The 18,228-nt window shown below is 43.9% G+C and overlaps 1 protein-coding gene across 6 annotated transcripts in view; it reads right to left on the bottom strand.

Annotated features, from left to right (window-relative positions):
* klhl13 (kelch-like family member 13) overlaps positions 1–18,228 on the bottom strand; it is a 92,860-nt gene that overhangs the window by 18,732 nt on the left and 55,900 nt on the right. For all 6 annotated transcript variants that reach the window (XM_023968391.2, XM_023968390.2, XM_023968392.2 and 3 more), the window contains 3 exons: positions 9,819–9,951; positions 1,949–2,145; positions 497–1,292 (listed from right to left, as the gene is read on the bottom strand). In XM_023968391.2, coding sequence (XP_023824159.1) covers positions 497–1,292; positions 1,949–2,145; positions 9,819–9,951 — 1,126 coding nt within the window. The remainder of the gene's footprint in view (positions 1–496; positions 1,293–1,948; positions 2,146–9,818; positions 9,952–18,228) is intronic.

Below are 18,228 nucleotides of genomic sequence, written 5' to 3' on the forward strand. Positions count from 1 at the left end.
TAAATGATTCTGTGCTTCCAACTTTGTGGCAACAGTTTGGGAAATACTTTTTCCTGTTTCAGCATGACAATGCCCAGCGTGCACAAAGCAAGGTCCATACAGAAATGGTTTGTCGAGATCGGTGAGGAAGAACTTGACTGGTCTGCACAAAGCCTTGACCTCAACTCCCTCAAACACCTTTGGGATGAATTGGAACCCCGACTGTGAGCCAGGCCTAATCGCCCAATATCAATGCCCAACCTCACTAATGCTCTTGTGGCTGAATGGGAGCAAGTCCTAGCAGCAATGTTCCAACATATAGTGGAAAGCCTTCCCAGAAGAGTGGAGGCTGTTATAGCAGCGAAGAGGGGACCACTTCCATATTAATGCCCATGATTTTGGAATGAGATGTTCGACGAGCAGCTGTCCACATACTTTTAGCCATGTAGTGTATGTTGCAGCATTAGAGCAGGACTAAAAGCAGAGTAATAAGCTGTGCGTAATTATTTACACTCACCCAGCTCTCCCGCAGCGTTGCGGCCGCCYACGGCGTAGAGGTGTCCTTTGAGAGCGCTGAGGTGGAAGAAGGTGCGTTTCTCGTTAAGGCACGCCACCTGCATCCACTTATTGTAGCGCGGATCGTACCGGAACACCGTGTCCACCGCCGTCTTGCCTTTGGTGTCGTAGTTGCTCTGGCCTCCCACCACGTAGAGGAAGTTTCCGATGACGGCGATGCCGTGCTGGTAGCGCGGGGCGTCCATGGGCGCCAGCGCCTTCCACTCGTGGGCCTTCTCGTCAAACAGACGCAGCTCCTTACTGACCACCAGCTGCTGGCGCAGGACGCCGCCCAGGGTGACCAGGTGGCCGCTGTCTGAGCGGATGGCCGTCCTCTCTGACTGCATGACTGGCTGCATGTAGGGCATCATCTGGTAGTTACTGGCCTCCAAGAGGAGGTTGACGCATGTGTTGTCGGTGCGCATAAAGTCCACAGTCTGCACGTGGTTGATGAGYTCCTGGGGGTTCATGAGGGGGAAGCGGATGTTCTTCATAAGCTTGGGGGCGTGGTCCATGCGTCCGTCCTCATAGCGGAGCCAGCGGCATGCAGCCTTGAACAGGTCCAGCTCGCTGCAGTGCTTCAGACTGTTACTGGACAGAACGAAGGCCAGCCGCTCAAAGGGCAGCTTGACAAACTCCCCCGTGCCCAGCAACGAGGGGAAGTTCTTGAGGATGAAGTTGTTGACGTATTTGTCTACCTCAGTGAGGTTATATGCGTTAGCGATGCGCCCCACCTCCACACAATTATCCAGGGACACCTGCAGCCAAGGAGAAAGGGAAAGCAGTGAGAAGCAACCACTCGTAATCACACACAAACTTTTGCTTAGACCCGTGGTTTTTACCTGTGGTCTAAAATGGCTAGCAGCTAGCTTTTCTCAAAGGCCAACCTGGCACAATTAGCCTTGATACTGAGGACTACCAGCGGAGCACATAATTCTATCTGGGAACAGAATCAACCTATCAGAGACCTTACACGGCAAGAGCCACCATCCAATCACATTTGTTAAACTGGTCAACTTGGCCTCCAGAGTGATAGTAGGGCTGGGAAATTGCCACAGACCTCACGAATCCCATTCGGGGTAAGGTTTTTTTTAAAGGAGAAAAAGCTCCACTGCAGGTCCCCACAAGCAAAATAKGGCAAATGTGACAAAGTAGCGGATTATAAAAATGCATCTAAAACCTTTTTTAGGTGTACACGCCATTTTAGACCAGGTATAATAAACCTTTAGGTCTAAGCAAAAGTTCACGAGTATGSCCCCAGTGTTTTTATCCCAGTGCAAGTCCAAATGTAGACATTATAGTAAGCAGTTGAGTACAGTAGTCGGAGGCATCTTAAACTGCTGTGTATAATCCCCYTGGCTAGTTCTGGGGGGGCTGAGCAGGCTTTATGAGCAGGCTGTGTTAGGCTCCTTACCCCAGATATGAGAAAGACCTTGCAGAAGTCGAGCACGGGGAGGATCTGGAGGAAGCTGGCTGCCTCCAGTGTGTCCTGCAGGTTCTCCATGTTGAGAGACAGCTTGGCCGTGTAGATGAAGTCTATGATCTTCTTCAGGCCTATTCGGTTGACACCATGAAGTTTGATGCACATTAAATCCTGTTCCTTCATTCCACCTGCGTGATGAGGGGAGAGAAAATACTAAACATATGACATAAAGTAGGGATGTGCATCTATCCCTTTCAAGATGATTTGATACGTATCTAGATACATGGGCTCCGATACGATACAGGAACGATACGTTATAGTTGAGAAATTATTAGGTGCGATTCGATTGGTTGCATAARCACATTCATTTTCCCATTCTAAATTYGAGGTCATGAGCTGGGYCTCTCTGAGCTCGATGTGTCTGAGCTCACTTCTGTGTGTGTGTGTTTAAATTATGCATGTCTATGGTGTATACTATGTAGGCACCTGATCTGAGCCGTAAGGGAGGCTAGGCATCTACCACCCCACTACCGCTATCATGTGGGGTGCCTACAACTCAAATGACAGTTGTCTCCCGTAGCTTACTTTTAAGTAAAGCACCATTTTTAACAGTGCATACAGTGCCTTCAGAAAGCACTCACACCCCTTGACTTTTTCCACATTTTGTTGTGTTACAGCCTGAATTGAAACTTTATTAAATTTAGATGTTTAGTCACTATACCCCATAATGTCAAAGTGGAATTGTTTTTCGAAATGTTTACAAATTAATAAAAAAAATGTAAGCTGAAATGTTTTGAGTCAGTAAGTATTCAACCCCTTTGTTATGGCAAGCCTAAATGAGCTCAGGAGTAGAAATGTGCTTAACAAGTCACAATAAGTTTCATGGACTCTGTGTGCAATAATAGTGTTTAACATGATTTTTGAATGACTACCTCATCTCTGTACCCCACACATACAATTATCTCTGTAAGCTGCATCAGTTGAGCAGACACTGGGAGAATTCACCTTTCAACAGGACAGTAACCTAAAACACAAGGTCGAATCTACACTGGAGTTGCTTACCAAAAAGACTGAATGTTCCTGAGTGGCCAAGTCACCATTTCGACTTTAATCTACTTGAAAATCTGTGGCAAGACCTGAAAATTGTTGTCTAGCCATGATTAAGAACCAATTTGACAGCTTGAAGAATTTTGAAAACAATCAATGTTAAACAATCCAGGTGTGGAAAGCTCTTAGAGACTTACAGGTACAATCACTGCCAAAGGTGATTCTAGCATGTATTGAACTCAAGGGTGTGAATACTTATGTAAATTGATTATGTCCGTTTCATTTTCAATACATATGCAGACATTTCTAAAAACATGTTTTCACTGTCATTATGGGGTATTGTGTCAATTTAATTATTTTTGAATTCAGGCTGTAACACAACAAAATGTGTAATAAGTCAAGGGGTTTTAATACTTTTTGAAGGCACCGTAGATAACAATAACCTAACAAATTACATCAACTTTAAAAGCCCAGTATCATGCAAGCCATTTTAGCATGCTGACGGTGTCGCGCAGATGTGCAAAATCAGGAACAACGCGCCAAGCTGGGCACAGTGCGCAATTTGACTAGGCTACTGATATTCCCTAGGGTTGTTCGGCATGCAAAATTACTTGTGAATCAGTGACTGTCAAAACAGATATACTTATTTTGACACTAAAGAAGAGGATGCATCAGTTGTCAAAATAGAGGAGGTATTTTCAGAAGGTAGAAAGAAAGCAATATGAGTAGAAATAAAATGTGGATCGGCAATTCGTAACGTTTGAATACATTTTCTGACCGTTGCATGCTACATTTGGATCCGTTTGGGGTCCGCGGACCGATGCAGTCGTGTCTTAAACATTTCAATCGGTGAACGATGTGTATCGGTGAATTGTTTACGTCTTTAAGATGAAGGCACCAGTCAGATAAAAACGTAATAGCATTCCATAACAGAAGGAACAGACACCATTCCACTGAGCTTTCACATACCTACCATTATGGCTGCATGTAAAGGATATGTATTCACCAAAGCCTGGAGACTGTTGTATAATTTAACCAGAGAGGGCTGTGGGTCGCAGTGAAAAGCCTTTGCTCAGCATCTGCAGCAGAATATTATTACCGGCTTAAACAGTGACCTCACTTCCCTCTTAWCACATCTGGGTCGTTSCACCAATTCGGTGCCTTTTGAGAAGTGCAACTTGGTCAAAAAAACATTTGATTTCACCTAATTGTAACAGTTTTGGACATGTAGGACAAAACGAATAAGACCAACTACAATCCACACGCAACCAWGGCTCTCCAACATATACTCTCTGATTATATCCTCATTGATGCCTGGCGAGCACATAATCCTAAAGAGTACACTTTCTACTTAAACAGGGATATATCATTTCACAAATCGATTTCCTACTATTATCTACACCTCTATTTTCTTTAATCAAGAAAATAGAAATTCGACATGAGTTTGTCTGACCACTTCAAATGTCAGAATTTCCTAAAAGAGCAACAACATGGTGTTTTAACGTTTCATTACTACAATATCCTACATTCTGTGATCAATTTGAAATTGAAATAAATTCATTCATAACGGTCAATAAAAATGTTGATGACCCCCGGATTTTATAGGATGCCACCAAAGGTTTTATTGAAAATAATGCAACTGCATTTGTGCTCCCGAGTGGCGCAGTGGTCTAAGGCACTGCATCTCAGTGCTAAAGGTGTCACTACAGATCCTGGTTCTATTCCAGGCTGTATCACAACTGTCCATGATTGGGAGTCCCATAGGACGGTGCACAATCGGCACAGCGTCGTCCAGGTTAGGGTTTGGCCGTTGTAGGCCATCATTGTAAATGAGAATTTGTTCTTAACTGACTTGCCTAGTAAGTTTATATATATATATATTTTTTTTTAAATTTAAAAAAAGTGCATCTGAGTTGAATAAATCACAATTAAAGAAGATATCTGAATTGGAAATGTTAACTGCGTTCTCAGACCAGGTAGCTATTACTCTTTCCAGAGTCAAGACAGAGAGAGCAGAGAGCAGAGTTTTCCATCCATCAAATTAGACTCAACCATAACTTCCATAGTAATTGTCCCAGTTGTTTATTGGCCATCAAGATATGCAGCAATGTTCAATTAGCTGACATAGCGACTATTGAATATGAAACAGGGRAATTACAATCAGAACCCAAAGTAATCAAAGATTCTCCCGCTTCTATAAAGAGCTGTACACCTCTGATTGTAAATCCACACCATGCCAGACTAAGCCCTTTCTAAAATAATTAAGAATCCTCTTTTCTCAACAGAGGAAGCAACCTCCCTGGGAGCCCAAATCTCTCTAAATGAACTCAAAAGGGCATTGGGTAGCATGAATAAAGGCAAATCACCTGGTCTATTTACATTTTTGGAGCCAATTAGGTCCACTATTGCGCGAAAGGATTAACACAGCCGTTCACAAAGGTTAATTTGGGAGAGATGTGAATACAGCACTAGATTTCCCTTTTATTAAAAAAGGTAAGGATGCCACCCAGTGTTATCACTCTCGCTCCTTATCTTGGATAAACACATATTAAACTGTTTTCCAAAATGCTGTCGTTTCGAGACTTACTTACCARAATTGGTCCACACGGACCAAAGCAGTTTTGTTAAAAAACGTCTATTCTTGGATAACTTCCGTCCATTATTACCCATCTTAAATATGGTGTCTCCTACTGCCCTGGAAAAGGGTGGTCTTCACTGATATATCCCTTAAACAATGCAGTCCTATTATTGCTCACCTAATTTCTATTTGGGGTAAAATTGAAAAACAATGTAACTAGGAATCAAAATGGCATGCCCAATATTTCACAATAATGCCTTGCGATCTGGAGGGCRGCCTTTTGCATACCCCCAATGGTCCAAAGGGAGAATCAGTACCTTTGCAGATATCATGGACAGTAATGGTTTGAGAACATTATAGGATTTGAAAGACACATTACAAGCAACTCCTTTTTTTTCTATATTTACCATTTAAGTCAGCTATGCTGGCTATGGAGTCCCTTGGGAAACTCAACTACCGAACCATCCAATGATAGAATTTATAAATACATTATCTGGGTTCCCGAAAGGACTGATCTCTAAATTACATAAACAACTTTTGGAAAGCTCATTCTGGGCTAGCCATAAAAAAGTATGATCCAAAGACCTAATTGAATCTGAAAATCCATTTAACTGGAACAGAAAATGGAAAAGAATTGACCTTGGCTTCCCGTAAAACGAACCATCAACTTGTACATTTTAAGTTTGTTCACAGACTTTATAACACCAAGGAAACACTTTACGATGAAATTGGCCCCAACTCTCAACTGTTCACTGTGTCCCTTAAATCAGGTAGGCACATTCCTTCATATCATGTGGGAGTGCCCTTCAGTTAAATGCTTCTGGGACAAAGTAACAAAATTAATTAATGTAAATATTCAATGCTTTGCATCTTATGTTACTTAACGATGATCGCTCCTAGAATATCTCAATCAATCAGAGATAACTACTGCTGGCAGGCAGCACTACCGCAAAAAAGATCTTGGCTCTTAGATGGCAATCACCTAACTCTCTCGCAATTCGCCAGCTCTAACAGAATTACCGACAGCGAGAATTAATGGTGCTAGTGAAGGAACAATTGAGGCCTGGACAAATATACTTTACTCTGTAAAGAATAATCTCAGCTAAATCCCAAAACATGCATACAAACTACACTGCCGGTCAAAAGTTTTAGAACACCTACTCATACAAGGGTTTTTCTTTATCATTACTATTTTCTACATTGTAGAATAATAGAGAAGACATCAAAACTATAAAATAACACATATGGAATCATGTAGTAACCAAAAAAAGTGTCAAACAGCTTTGCACACGCTTGGCATTCTCTCAACCAGTTTTGAGGTAGTCACCTGGAATGCATTTCAATTAACAGGTGTGCCTTCTGAAAAGTTAATGTGTTTGAGACAATAAGTTGTTTTGTGACAAGGTAGGGGTTGTATACAGAAGATAGCCCTATTTGGTAAAAGACCAAGTCCATATTATGGCAAGAACAGCTCAAATAAGCAAAGAGAAACGACAGTCAATCTGGAAAATGTCAATATCTTTTCAAGTTTCTTCAAGAACAGTCACAAAAACCATCAAGCGCTGATKAAACTGGCTCTCATGACGAACACCACAGGAATTGAAGACYCAGAGTTACCTCTGCTGCAGAGGATAAGTTCATTAGAGTTACCAGCCTCAGAAATTGCAGCTCAAATAAATGCTTCAGAGTTCAAGTAACAGACACATCTCAACATCATCTGTTCAGAGGAGACTGTGGGAATCATGGCTTTGTGGTCTAATTGCTGCAAAGAAACCACTACTAAAGGACACCAATAAGAAGAAGAGACTTGCTTGGGCCAAGAAACRCGAGCAATGGACATTAAAYYGTGGGAATTTGTCCTTTGGTCTGATGAGTCCAAATTTGARATTTTTGGTTCCAACCGCTGTGTCTTTGTGAGACGCGGTGTGGTAACAGATGACCTCCGCATGTGTATTTCCCACCGTGAACCACGGAGGAGGAGGTGTATGGGGGTGCTTTGCTGGTGACACTGTCTGTGATTTCTTTAGAATTCAAGGCACACTAAACCAGCATGGCTACCACAGTATTCTGCAGCGATACGCCACTCATCTGGTTTGGGCTTAGGGGGACTATCATTTGTTTTTCAACAGGACAATGACACAACACACCTTCAGGCTGTGTAAGGGCTATTTTACCAAGAAGGAGAGTGATGGAGTGGCTGCATCAGATGACCTGGCCTCCACAATCCCCAGAGTTCAACCAAATGAGATGGTTTGGGATGAGTCGGACCACAGAGTTAAGGAAAAGCAGCCCATATGTGTATATATACACATACACACACTTAAAAAATATATGTTTTACTTTCTTTGCTTTCAGGCCCACGAGGGAGGGGTTGTATGTGGAGGGTTTTCTTTGGCCGTCGGGAGGCTAGCAGGACGGTGGGGGGTCTGGGTGGTGACTGAAAAGCAACCCTAGTTGCTATGGGGGTGGTAAGGGGGGGAAAACATGGTTTCCGGGAGTTGGGGGGGGTTGATGGAGACATGTTGGCTGGGTGGGGTTGGGGGAATAGGATGGGAGGTTGTGGGTGGAGGCACACTTTTTAGTTTTCTTTTCCTGTTTAAACAGAATTTTTAAAACAATGTATTTCTTGCTTTAGTTTTTATTTTGAGCGACAGTCCACAAGGTACATGTTATTTAAACTGAATATATTAATTGAAATGGATATTGTACCTGTAACCCCCACACCAAAGAAAAAACAAATAAACTTAGTCCATACATATATATATTTTTTAAATAAAGCACGTTTAACTTACTCCATTTATTTTTTCCCTATCTCAAGAGGTTAAATAAAAAATATACTATAGTAAGTGCCTATTAAGTACCAAATAAAGTAACAGGGTTGACCGTAACAGGGTTGATGATTTCTTCTTAACCATTTACACTAGTGATGCACCGATATTACATTTTTGTCCGATACCGATATCCGATAGCACCACACGCGACAAGAAATTTCCMGCATCCCTCCCGCTAATTGGGCAAGTTTAGCAAATAGTTTGTTGTCCCTTTCAATTGCTACCATGATTATGCATACACTTTTCATATTTCTTCTGTAAGAAACATTTCAATTTAGCCCTATACATTTAGGCCAATTCCCACGAGTGTAAAAGGTTAAATCAACCGTAAATCCCCTTGTGACGGGGAATGGAAGCTTGTTGTGTGCAACAGGGAATGGCAATTGAACCCAAGCTTCACCCCCAAAAATGTATTGCTAAAACATTTCTTTATCCATAGGTAACAAAGGTTTACGTGTTATGCTCGACCCGCTCAGTTTTCCACCACAAAGCACCAGAAAATGTTCCAAAAGAGTAGAACCAGCTTTTATCTTAGCTGTTGAATCTTCCTAGAAGTGACACAGGGTTGATGGAGGGACATGTCAAAATGCTGATTTATTGAACTCTCTATGTCRTCTATATTAAAGGGCATTTCATTTAATATAACAGGCTTTTATTAAAATTCAATATTGGTGCAGAATTTCTACTTAAAATATAAAAGGGTCACAAAAGGCAGTCTTTTCKTGGAACGACCCACCCATTTAATCTCAACAACACGTCTGAACCTCTCAGATAGGCTACATGCTAGTGGAATATTTGTTTAATAACCACTTACAGGCATTGAGGCCGTCCTATTTTGGATTGTTAAGAAGAGGACATATTAAACTGCAGTTGAAGGATATTTACCCTCACTACATCTATCCAAGTCTTTTCTATTTGCGTCATCAGTGAGGCAGTTACTAAGCTACAACAAGATGAAATACARAAATGCATTCTGGGAATAAAAAAAGTAGGTTCACCAAAGTGATSAATGCAATAGTTGTGATGTCTTATGAAAAACAAACCTGATTATAAAAAATTTAAAAAAGCACAAGGTAAATCAAAACCTTAACCCCTTGGGAAAATGAGCATGTCTAATTCAAGGTGTGGTAGCTTATCAGAATGTAGAGATGACAGGAATCCTGGAGGATTCACGCTGTGCTTCAAGAAAARGAGCACTTTGGGAGAAGACAACCAGACAACACAATGCTATCAGCTGCAGAGCCCCAGAGTAGAGATTGATTGACGGACGCGTGACAAGCAGGCTAATCCTCTGATTACTCAGTCTGTTAATCAACATTAAACACAGTATGCGGACGTCCCATCCCGTGCATGCTGCTGTGGGTCAGTGTGAGGTGGTGAGAGAGATGGAGGCATAACAGCTTACCTGTGAACATGGCTTTGAAGTAGTCGCTGGAGGAGGCCATCATGGCGCGATGCACTGGGAAGGCTTCGTCTCCRTCCCCCGCCACCAGTGTGACATCACACAGTAATCCCTCTATCCTCAGCTGGTCAAATCCCTGGGAGGGGGAGAGAGAGAAAGAGGAGAGACCAGCCTGTTAGAGAGCTGCTCTGTGAGGCCTCCCGAGTGGCGCAGCGGTTTAAGGCACATAGGGGAGGGTTTGRCCAGACGGGACTTCCTTGTCCCATCACACGCTAGCGATTCCTTGTGGCGGGCCGGGTGACTGCAAGCTGACTTCGGTCGCCAGCTGGATGGTGTTTCCTCCAACACATTGGTGCAGCTGGCTTCCGGAAGCAGTGCGGCTTGGCAGGGTCGTGTTTCGGAGGAGGCATGGCTCTCGACCTTCACCTCTCTCGAGTCCATAGGGGAGTTGCAGCGATGGGAAAAGACTGTAAACTACCAATTGGATTCCCACGAAATTGGGGAGAAAAAGAGGTATAATTTTTTTTTTTACAAATATAAAATAACAAAATAAATGTTTTAAAGAGAGCTGCTCTGTGTACTGTGTGGAGAGACCATGTCTGTCCTGAACCAGATTGGTATAAGGCCTGCCCAGACTGGTACACTGAGACTGGATTAGCCTAACTCAATCACTTCATGAAAAGACAAAGAGAAAAACACAGCCCCCCAAGCGTTACCGTTTCTTGACAACCTGCCTGCAAATCATTTCTGTGCTTATTGCAATAAAAACAAATAGGTCAAAAATGTTTACCAAAAAGTAATTATTTGTCTATCTTTATACAAAGAATAAAAATGTATATTCATATTCTGGTTGAATAAAAAAAAATTGGTAGAATAATTTTGGGTTAAACCAGCCAAATACATACATCTTAAATTAATTTCCCACAGAACTATAATGCTCACCAGCCTTAAAAGCAATATGTAGCAATGCTATTACATTTTCTACTTGTGTTTTTAAGCCCAGTGTTCAGTCACAGACTGAGGTCCCTATAAAGAACACAGTGGAGTCCAACAATGGCATCAMTTTATGTGCATTGACGACCCTCACTGCTTAATTAGCATTCACTTAAAATGGTCAACAGTCGGTGTTCCCCACACATTTGAATTATGTTTTGCTCCCATGCAGCAACCGCCTGATGAGCATGTTAGTAGATGTAGCACTGAAAGCGAAGAGTCTTCTCTTGGCAAAATCATTTCTAGAATCCTATCCAGGCATAGTTACAATATGTCCAGAAAACAACAGAAAATAGATGGGCTATAATAGATGACTGCTAACAAGGGATAGATAGCAAGATGTGCCTTTTTCTAATGATCCAACAAGCTTTCAAATCATAACTTTGAATTTACCTCAGTGATGGTCGTTGTTAAACTCTGAAAATGTTCAGCCACGGACAAGTTGGTAGCAAGCCGACAGCTGTCAATGTTGTCAATCGATAGAGAAACCTTGCAGCGACGACAGAGATTGTGCCAATCTYATTTTCTGACTTGAGCAATGTGCTGAATCACACGTATACACCCACCCAGTGCTGTGTTCCTAAAAAARAATTCAACACACTCTTCAACAGCAGGTATAAAAACTATTCACCGGTTAAAAGGCTATTACACTGTTGAATCGGGACCTTAGAAGCACTCTGCCTAACAACACGTCCACACAACACACCTCCATCATACTAACAAGTTGTGGAGTACACACAGTGTGAACAGGTCACACATTGATGAGTCCAGTAGCTTTCTGCCAGCGCCTGCCTGGCAGCCTCCATCTCTGTGACGACCTTCACGTGTGGACAGAGACTGGCATGGGCCAAGCAGGACACGGAGCCTGACTCACTGGTGCTGATGCTTCATCAAACAGCTGGAGCCCAACACGCTGAGCCACTGTCTGTCTGCACTGAAGGAGTCACTACCATCGCTCTGTCATCCCCTTCAAAATCACAGCTAACTAGCCTACATAAATAATAAGTGATTTCATCTCCATTTCAATTGTTATCACATTTTCTTTTTATCTTCTCATATGCAGAAGACATCTCGTTCTACGCGTGCGAATGAAAAAAGTAGGCCATAGCAACTAGAGGGAACAACAGTCATTTCCATTATTTTAATCCAACTTCATGAAAGATATCCGTTTGACAAGTCTTTGTCGAGAACATAACAGTTTTCAATGTTCTTAGAACACAATTCTCTTCCTCCGCAGTGAATCAATTGAATAATTCACKGATCATTTTCCTCAACAAATGCAGCAGATAAGACTTGTCTTTCAAACCTATCTCTTAGACAGCTTGCACACACAACCCTRATTTGTTCCACTGTTTACGTGCATTGCTCTCCACGCGCATCGCATCCTGACTTTAGATGTGCCAGTGATTAGAGTGGGAGAGAACTTTATTTTTATAACATTGGTTGGTTTTTAAACGGGATAGTGAAGGCTAAACCCTGATGTGCTTATAACAAGTTTGACATTAGTTGTAAGAATTCCATAATATTAGGCAGAGCAAAAGAAGAAATGTGTGCAGTGTTTGAAGATTGCAAGTGTGAAGGAGAAGGAGAAACGACGTGTGATTAAGAGTTGCACACAATAGCCTAGACGATATTGTTTGAGACAGATRCGCATGATTGGTGCTGCCCATCGTTGAAGGTCTGTACAGGAACAACTTTTCTGTGTTTTAAAATAGAATTTTGAACAGAAAACCTGATTGAAACAAAAGCAGGGTAATTTGTGTAATTGTTTTGTTGTGTTCAGAAATGTCTAGATATTTTTTTTGAGTTGGGTAAAGAAAGGCCCATAGTATCTTTGTCTGGCAAAGTTTCAGACGCCATACAGACATATTCAGGTCCATAATTATCAGATGAGCAAAAACGACTGCATAAAAKAAATACAACTACTGAGCTATATTATATGCAAATTATTTTATACTAATACAATTGCTCAGAGAAAGCAATTTTGTTTAACAAGTCATTTAAAAAAAAATCTAAAAAGATAGCGGTGAAAATTATTGGCAYCCCTATCTTCATTACTCTAGCACCCTTCAATTTGCGAGGAGAATGCCCTCTTCAAACCATGGGTTTCAATGGGGTTCAAAGTCTGGACACTGAGAGATGSATTCTTTTTTGTTGTTGTCAATTAACCATTTCTTTGTGGATTTTGATGTGCGCTTGGGGTTATTGTCTTGCCATAAGATCCACTTGCGGCCAAGTGTCAGCCTCCTGGTTATCTTTAAAAACTACTTGAATGACTTTTTCATTGGCAAGATAAGCAAACTTAGGGATGACATGCCAGCAACAAACGCTGACACTAGACATCCAAGTATATCTCACCAAATTATGAAAGACAAGAATTGTACTTTTGAATTCCGTAAAGTCAGCGTGGAAGAGGTGAAAAAATGTATGTCTATCAACAATGACAAGCCACCGGGGTCTGACAATCTGGATGGAAAATGACTGAGGATAATAGCAGATGATATTGCCACTCCTATTTAAGCCTACACGAGAGCGTGTGCCCTCAGGCCTGGAGGGAAGCTCAAGTCATCCCGCTACCCAAGAATAGTAAAGCACCCTTTACTGGCTCAAATAGCTGACCAATCAGCCTGTTATCACGCAGACTCGGTCTCAACCCTTTAGTCGTTTACTGAAGACTTATCTCTTCAGTAGGTCATATGATTGAGTGTAGTCTGGCCCAGGAGTGTGAGGTGAACGGAAAGGCTCTGGAGCAACGAACCGCCCTTGCCTGTCTCTGCCTGGCCGGTTCCCCTCTCTCCACTGGATTCTCTGCCTCTAACCCTATTACAGGGGCTGAGTCACTGGCTTACTGATGCTCTTTCATGCCGTCCAGGAGGGGTGCGTCACTTGAGTGGGTTGAGTTACTGACGTGATCTTCCTGTCTGGGTTGGCGCCCCCCTTGGTTGTGCTGTGGTGGAGATCTTTGTGGGCTATACTCGGCCTTGTCTCAGGATTGTAGTTGGTGGTGAAGATATCCCTCTAGTGGTGCGGGGGCTGTGCTTTGGCAAAGTGGGTGGGGTTATATCCTTCCTGTTTGGCCCTGTCCGGGGGTATTATCGGATGGGGCCACAGTGTCTCCTGACCCCTCCCGTCTCAGCCTCCAGTATTTATGCTGCAGTAGTTTATGTGTCGGGGGGCTATACCTGGAGTACTCTCCTGTCTTATCCAGTGTCCTGTGTGAATTAAGTATGCTCTCTCTAATTCTCTCGTTCTCTCTTTCTTTCTCTCTCTCTGAGAACCTGAGCCCTAGGACCATACGTCACGGCAAACCGGGCATGATGACTCCTTGCTGTCCCCAGTCCACCTGGCCTTGCTGCTGTTCCAGTTTCAACGTTCTGCCTGCGGTTATGGAACCCCTACCTGTCCCAGACCTGCTGCTTTCAACTCTATATGATCGGCTATGAAAAGCCAACTGACTTTTATTCCTGATTATTATTTGACCATGCTTGTCATTTATGAACATTTTGAAAATTGGCTCTCTCTAATTCTCTCCTTCTCTCTTTCTTTCTCTTCTCGGAGGACCTGAGCCTAGGACCATACGTCAGGACTACCGGGCATATGACTCCTTGCTGTCCCTCCGCCTGCCTGCCTTTCCAGTTCATTTCCCTGCGGTTATGCCAACCACACTGTTCCCAGACTTCTGTGCTCTTTATTTCGCTATGCCCTATTTATAATCCTAATGATATTTCCATGAGCTATCATAACATATTTTATTCTGCTCATAACTAATATCTTCTCCTCCCTCTTTCTTTCTCTCTCTCTCTCGGAGACCTGAGCCCTAGACCATACGTCAGGACTACCGGGCATGATGACTCCTTGCTGTCCCAGTCCACCTGCCTTGCTGCTATTCCAGTTTCAACTGTTCTGCCTGCGGTTATGGAACCGCCACCTGTCCCAGACCTGCTGTTTTCAACTCTTAATGATCGGCTATGAAAAGCCAACTGAAAATTATTCATGATATTATCTGACCATGCTTGTCACTTATGAACATTTTGAACATCTTGGCATAGTTCTGTTATAACTCCACCCGGCACAGCCAGAAGAGGACTGGCCACCCCTCATAGCCTGGTTCCTCTCTAGGTTTCTTCCTAGGTTTTGGCCTTTCTAGGGAGTTTTTCCTAGCCACCGTGCTTCTACACCTGCATTGCTTGCGTTTGGGGTTTTAGGCTGGGTTTCTGTACAGCACTTCGAGATATTAGCTGATATTAGCACACATCATCCGGCGCCGAAAAGAGATGCTGCCTCGCTTTGTGTTCCTTGGAAAATATGCAGTATTTTGTTTTTTTTACGTGTATTTCTTACATCGGTACCCCGGTGAATCTTAGGTTTCATTACATACAGTCGGAGGAACTACTGAATATACGATTAACGTCAACTCATCATCGTTCCTACCAGGAATATGACTTTCCCGAAACGGATCCAGAGTTTTGCCTTCCACACAATACAATGGATCTGATCCCAGCCGGCGACCCTGTGCGACGCCGTAAAAGGGGAAAACGTGGCGGTCTCGTGGTCAGGCTTCGGAGACGGGCACATCGCGCTCCACTCCCTAGCATACTACTCGCCAATGTCCAGTCTCTTGACAATAAGGTCATGAAATCCGAGCACGGGTAGCATTCCAGAGAGACATCAGGGATTGCAACGTGCTCTGCTTCACGAAACATGGCTAACTCAAGGGACGCTAAGGAGTCAGTGCAGCCAGCTGGTTTCTCCATGCATCGCGCCGACAGAAACAAACATCTTTCCGGTAAGAAGAGGGGCGGGGGGTATGCCTTATGATTAACGAGAAGTGGTGTGATCATCATAACAACACACAAGAACTCAAGTCGTTCTGTTCACCTGATCTAGAACTCCTCACAATCAAATGTCGACCGCATTATCTACCAAGGGAATTCTCGTCAATCATAATCACAGCCGTATACATTCCCCCAAGCAGACACATCGATGGCCCTGAACGAACTTTATCTGACTCTTTGTAAACTGGAAACCACACACCCTGAGGCTGCATTCATCGTAGCTGGGGATTTAAAGGCTAATCTAAAAACAAAACTCCCTAAATTCTACAGCATATCGATTGTGCTACCAGGGCTGGAAAAACACTAACCATTGTTATACTAATTTCCGCGACGCTTATAAGGCCCTCCCCCGCCCCCCTTTCGAAAAGCTGACCACGACTCCATTTTGTTGATTCCAGCCTACAAACAAAAACTCAAACAACAAGCTCCCGCGCTCAGGTCTGTTCAACGCTGGTCCGACCAATCTGAATCCACGCTTCAAGACTGCTTCGATCACGCGGATTGGAATATGTTCCGCATCGCGTCCAACAACAATATTGACGAATATGCTGATTCGGTGAGCGAGTTATTAGGAAGTGCATTGACGATGTCGTACCCACAGCAACGATAAAAACATTCCCAAACCAGAAACCGTGGATTGACGGCAGCATTCGCGTGAAACTGAAAGCGCGAACCACTGCTTTTAACCAGGGCAAGGTGACCGGAAGCATGACCGAATACAAACAGTGTAGCTATCTCTCCGCAAGGCAATCAAACAGGCCAAGTCTCAGTACAGAGACAAAATCGAGTCGAAATCAACAGCTCAGACACAAGAGGTATGTGGCAGGGTCTACAGTCAATCACGGATTACAAAAAGAAAACCAGCCCCGCCGAGGACCAGGATGTCTTGCTCCCAGACAGGCTAAACAACTTTTTTGCCCGCTTTGAGGACAATACAGTGCCACTGACACGGCCCCCTACCAAAACCTGCGGGCTCTCCTTCACTGCAGCCGAGGTGAGTAAAACATTTAAACGTGTTAACCCTCGCAAGGCTGCAGGCCCAACGGCATTCCCAGCCGCGGTCTCAGAGCATGCGCAGACCAGCTGGCTGGTGTGTTTACGGACATATTCAATCAATCCTTATCCCAGTCTGCTGTTCCCACATGCTTCAAGAGGCCACCATTGTTCCTGTTCCCAAGAAAGCTAAGGTAACTGAGCTAAACAACTACCGCCCCGTAGCACTCACTTCCGTCATCATGAAGTGCTTGAGAGACTAGTCAAGGACCATATCACCTCCACCCTACCGGACACCCTAGACCCACTCCAATTTACCGACCCAATAGGTCCACAGACGACGCAATCGCAACCACACTGCACACTGCCCTAACCCATCTGGACAAGAGGAATACCCATGTGAGAATGCTGTTCATCGATTACAGCTCAGCATTTAACACCATAGTACCCTCAAACTCGTCATCAAGCTCGAGACCCTGGGTCTCGACCCCGCCCTGTGCAACTGGGTCCTGGACTTCCTGACGGGCCGCCCCAGGTGGTGAGGTAGGTAACAACATCTCCACCCCGCTGATCCTCAACACTGGGGCCCCACAAGGGTGCGTTCTGAGCCCTCTCCTGTACTCCCTGTTCACCACGACTGCGTGCCATGCACGCCTCCAACTCAATCATCAAGTTTGCGGATGACACTACAGTGGTAGGCTTGATCACCAACAACGACGAGACGGCCTACAGGGAGGAGGTGAGGGCCCTCGGAGTGTGGTGTCAGGAAAATAACCTCATACTCAACGTCAACAAAACAAAGGAGATGATTGTGGACTTCAGGAAACAGCAGAGGGAGCACCCCCCATTCCACATCGACGGTCAGTAGTGGAGAAGGTGAAAGTTTTAAGTTCCTCGGGTGACACATCACGGATAAACTGAACTGGTCCACCCACACAGACAGCGTTGTGAAGAAGGCGCAGCAGCGCCTCTTCAACCTCAGGAGGCTGAAGAAATTCGGCTTTCACCAAAAGCACTCACAAACTTCTACAGATGCACAATCGAGAGCATCCTGTCGGGCTGTATCACCGCCTGGTACGGCAACTGCTCCGCCCACAACCGTAAGGCTCTCCAGAGGGTAGTGAGGTCTGCAGAACGCATCACCAGGGGCAAACACCTGCCCTCCAGGACACCTACACCACCCGATGTCACAGGAAGGCCATAAAGATCATCAAGGACAACAACCACCCAAGCCACTGCCTGTTCACCCCGCTATCATCCAGAAGGCGAGGTCAGTACAGGTGCATCAAAGCAGGCCGAGAGAATCAAAAACAGCTTCTATCTCAAGGCCATCAGACTGTTAAACAGCCACCACTAACATTTAGCGGCCGCTGCCAACATACTGACTCAACTCCAGCCACTTTAAAAATGGGAATTGATGAAATTATGTAAAAATGTACCACTAGCCACTTTAAGCAATGCCACTTAATACAATGTTTACATACCCTACATTACCCATCTCATATGTATATATACTGTACTCATATCATCTACTGCATCTTGCCATCCTTTATGCAATACATGTACCACAGCCACTTTAAACTATGCCACTT

This window comes from Salvelinus sp. IW2-2015, linkage group LG23, assembly GCF_002910315.2.
Source record: "Salvelinus sp. IW2-2015 linkage group LG23, ASM291031v2, whole genome shotgun sequence".
Classification (NCBI taxonomy): Eukaryota; Metazoa; Chordata; class Actinopteri; order Salmoniformes; family Salmonidae; genus Salvelinus; species Salvelinus sp. IW2-2015.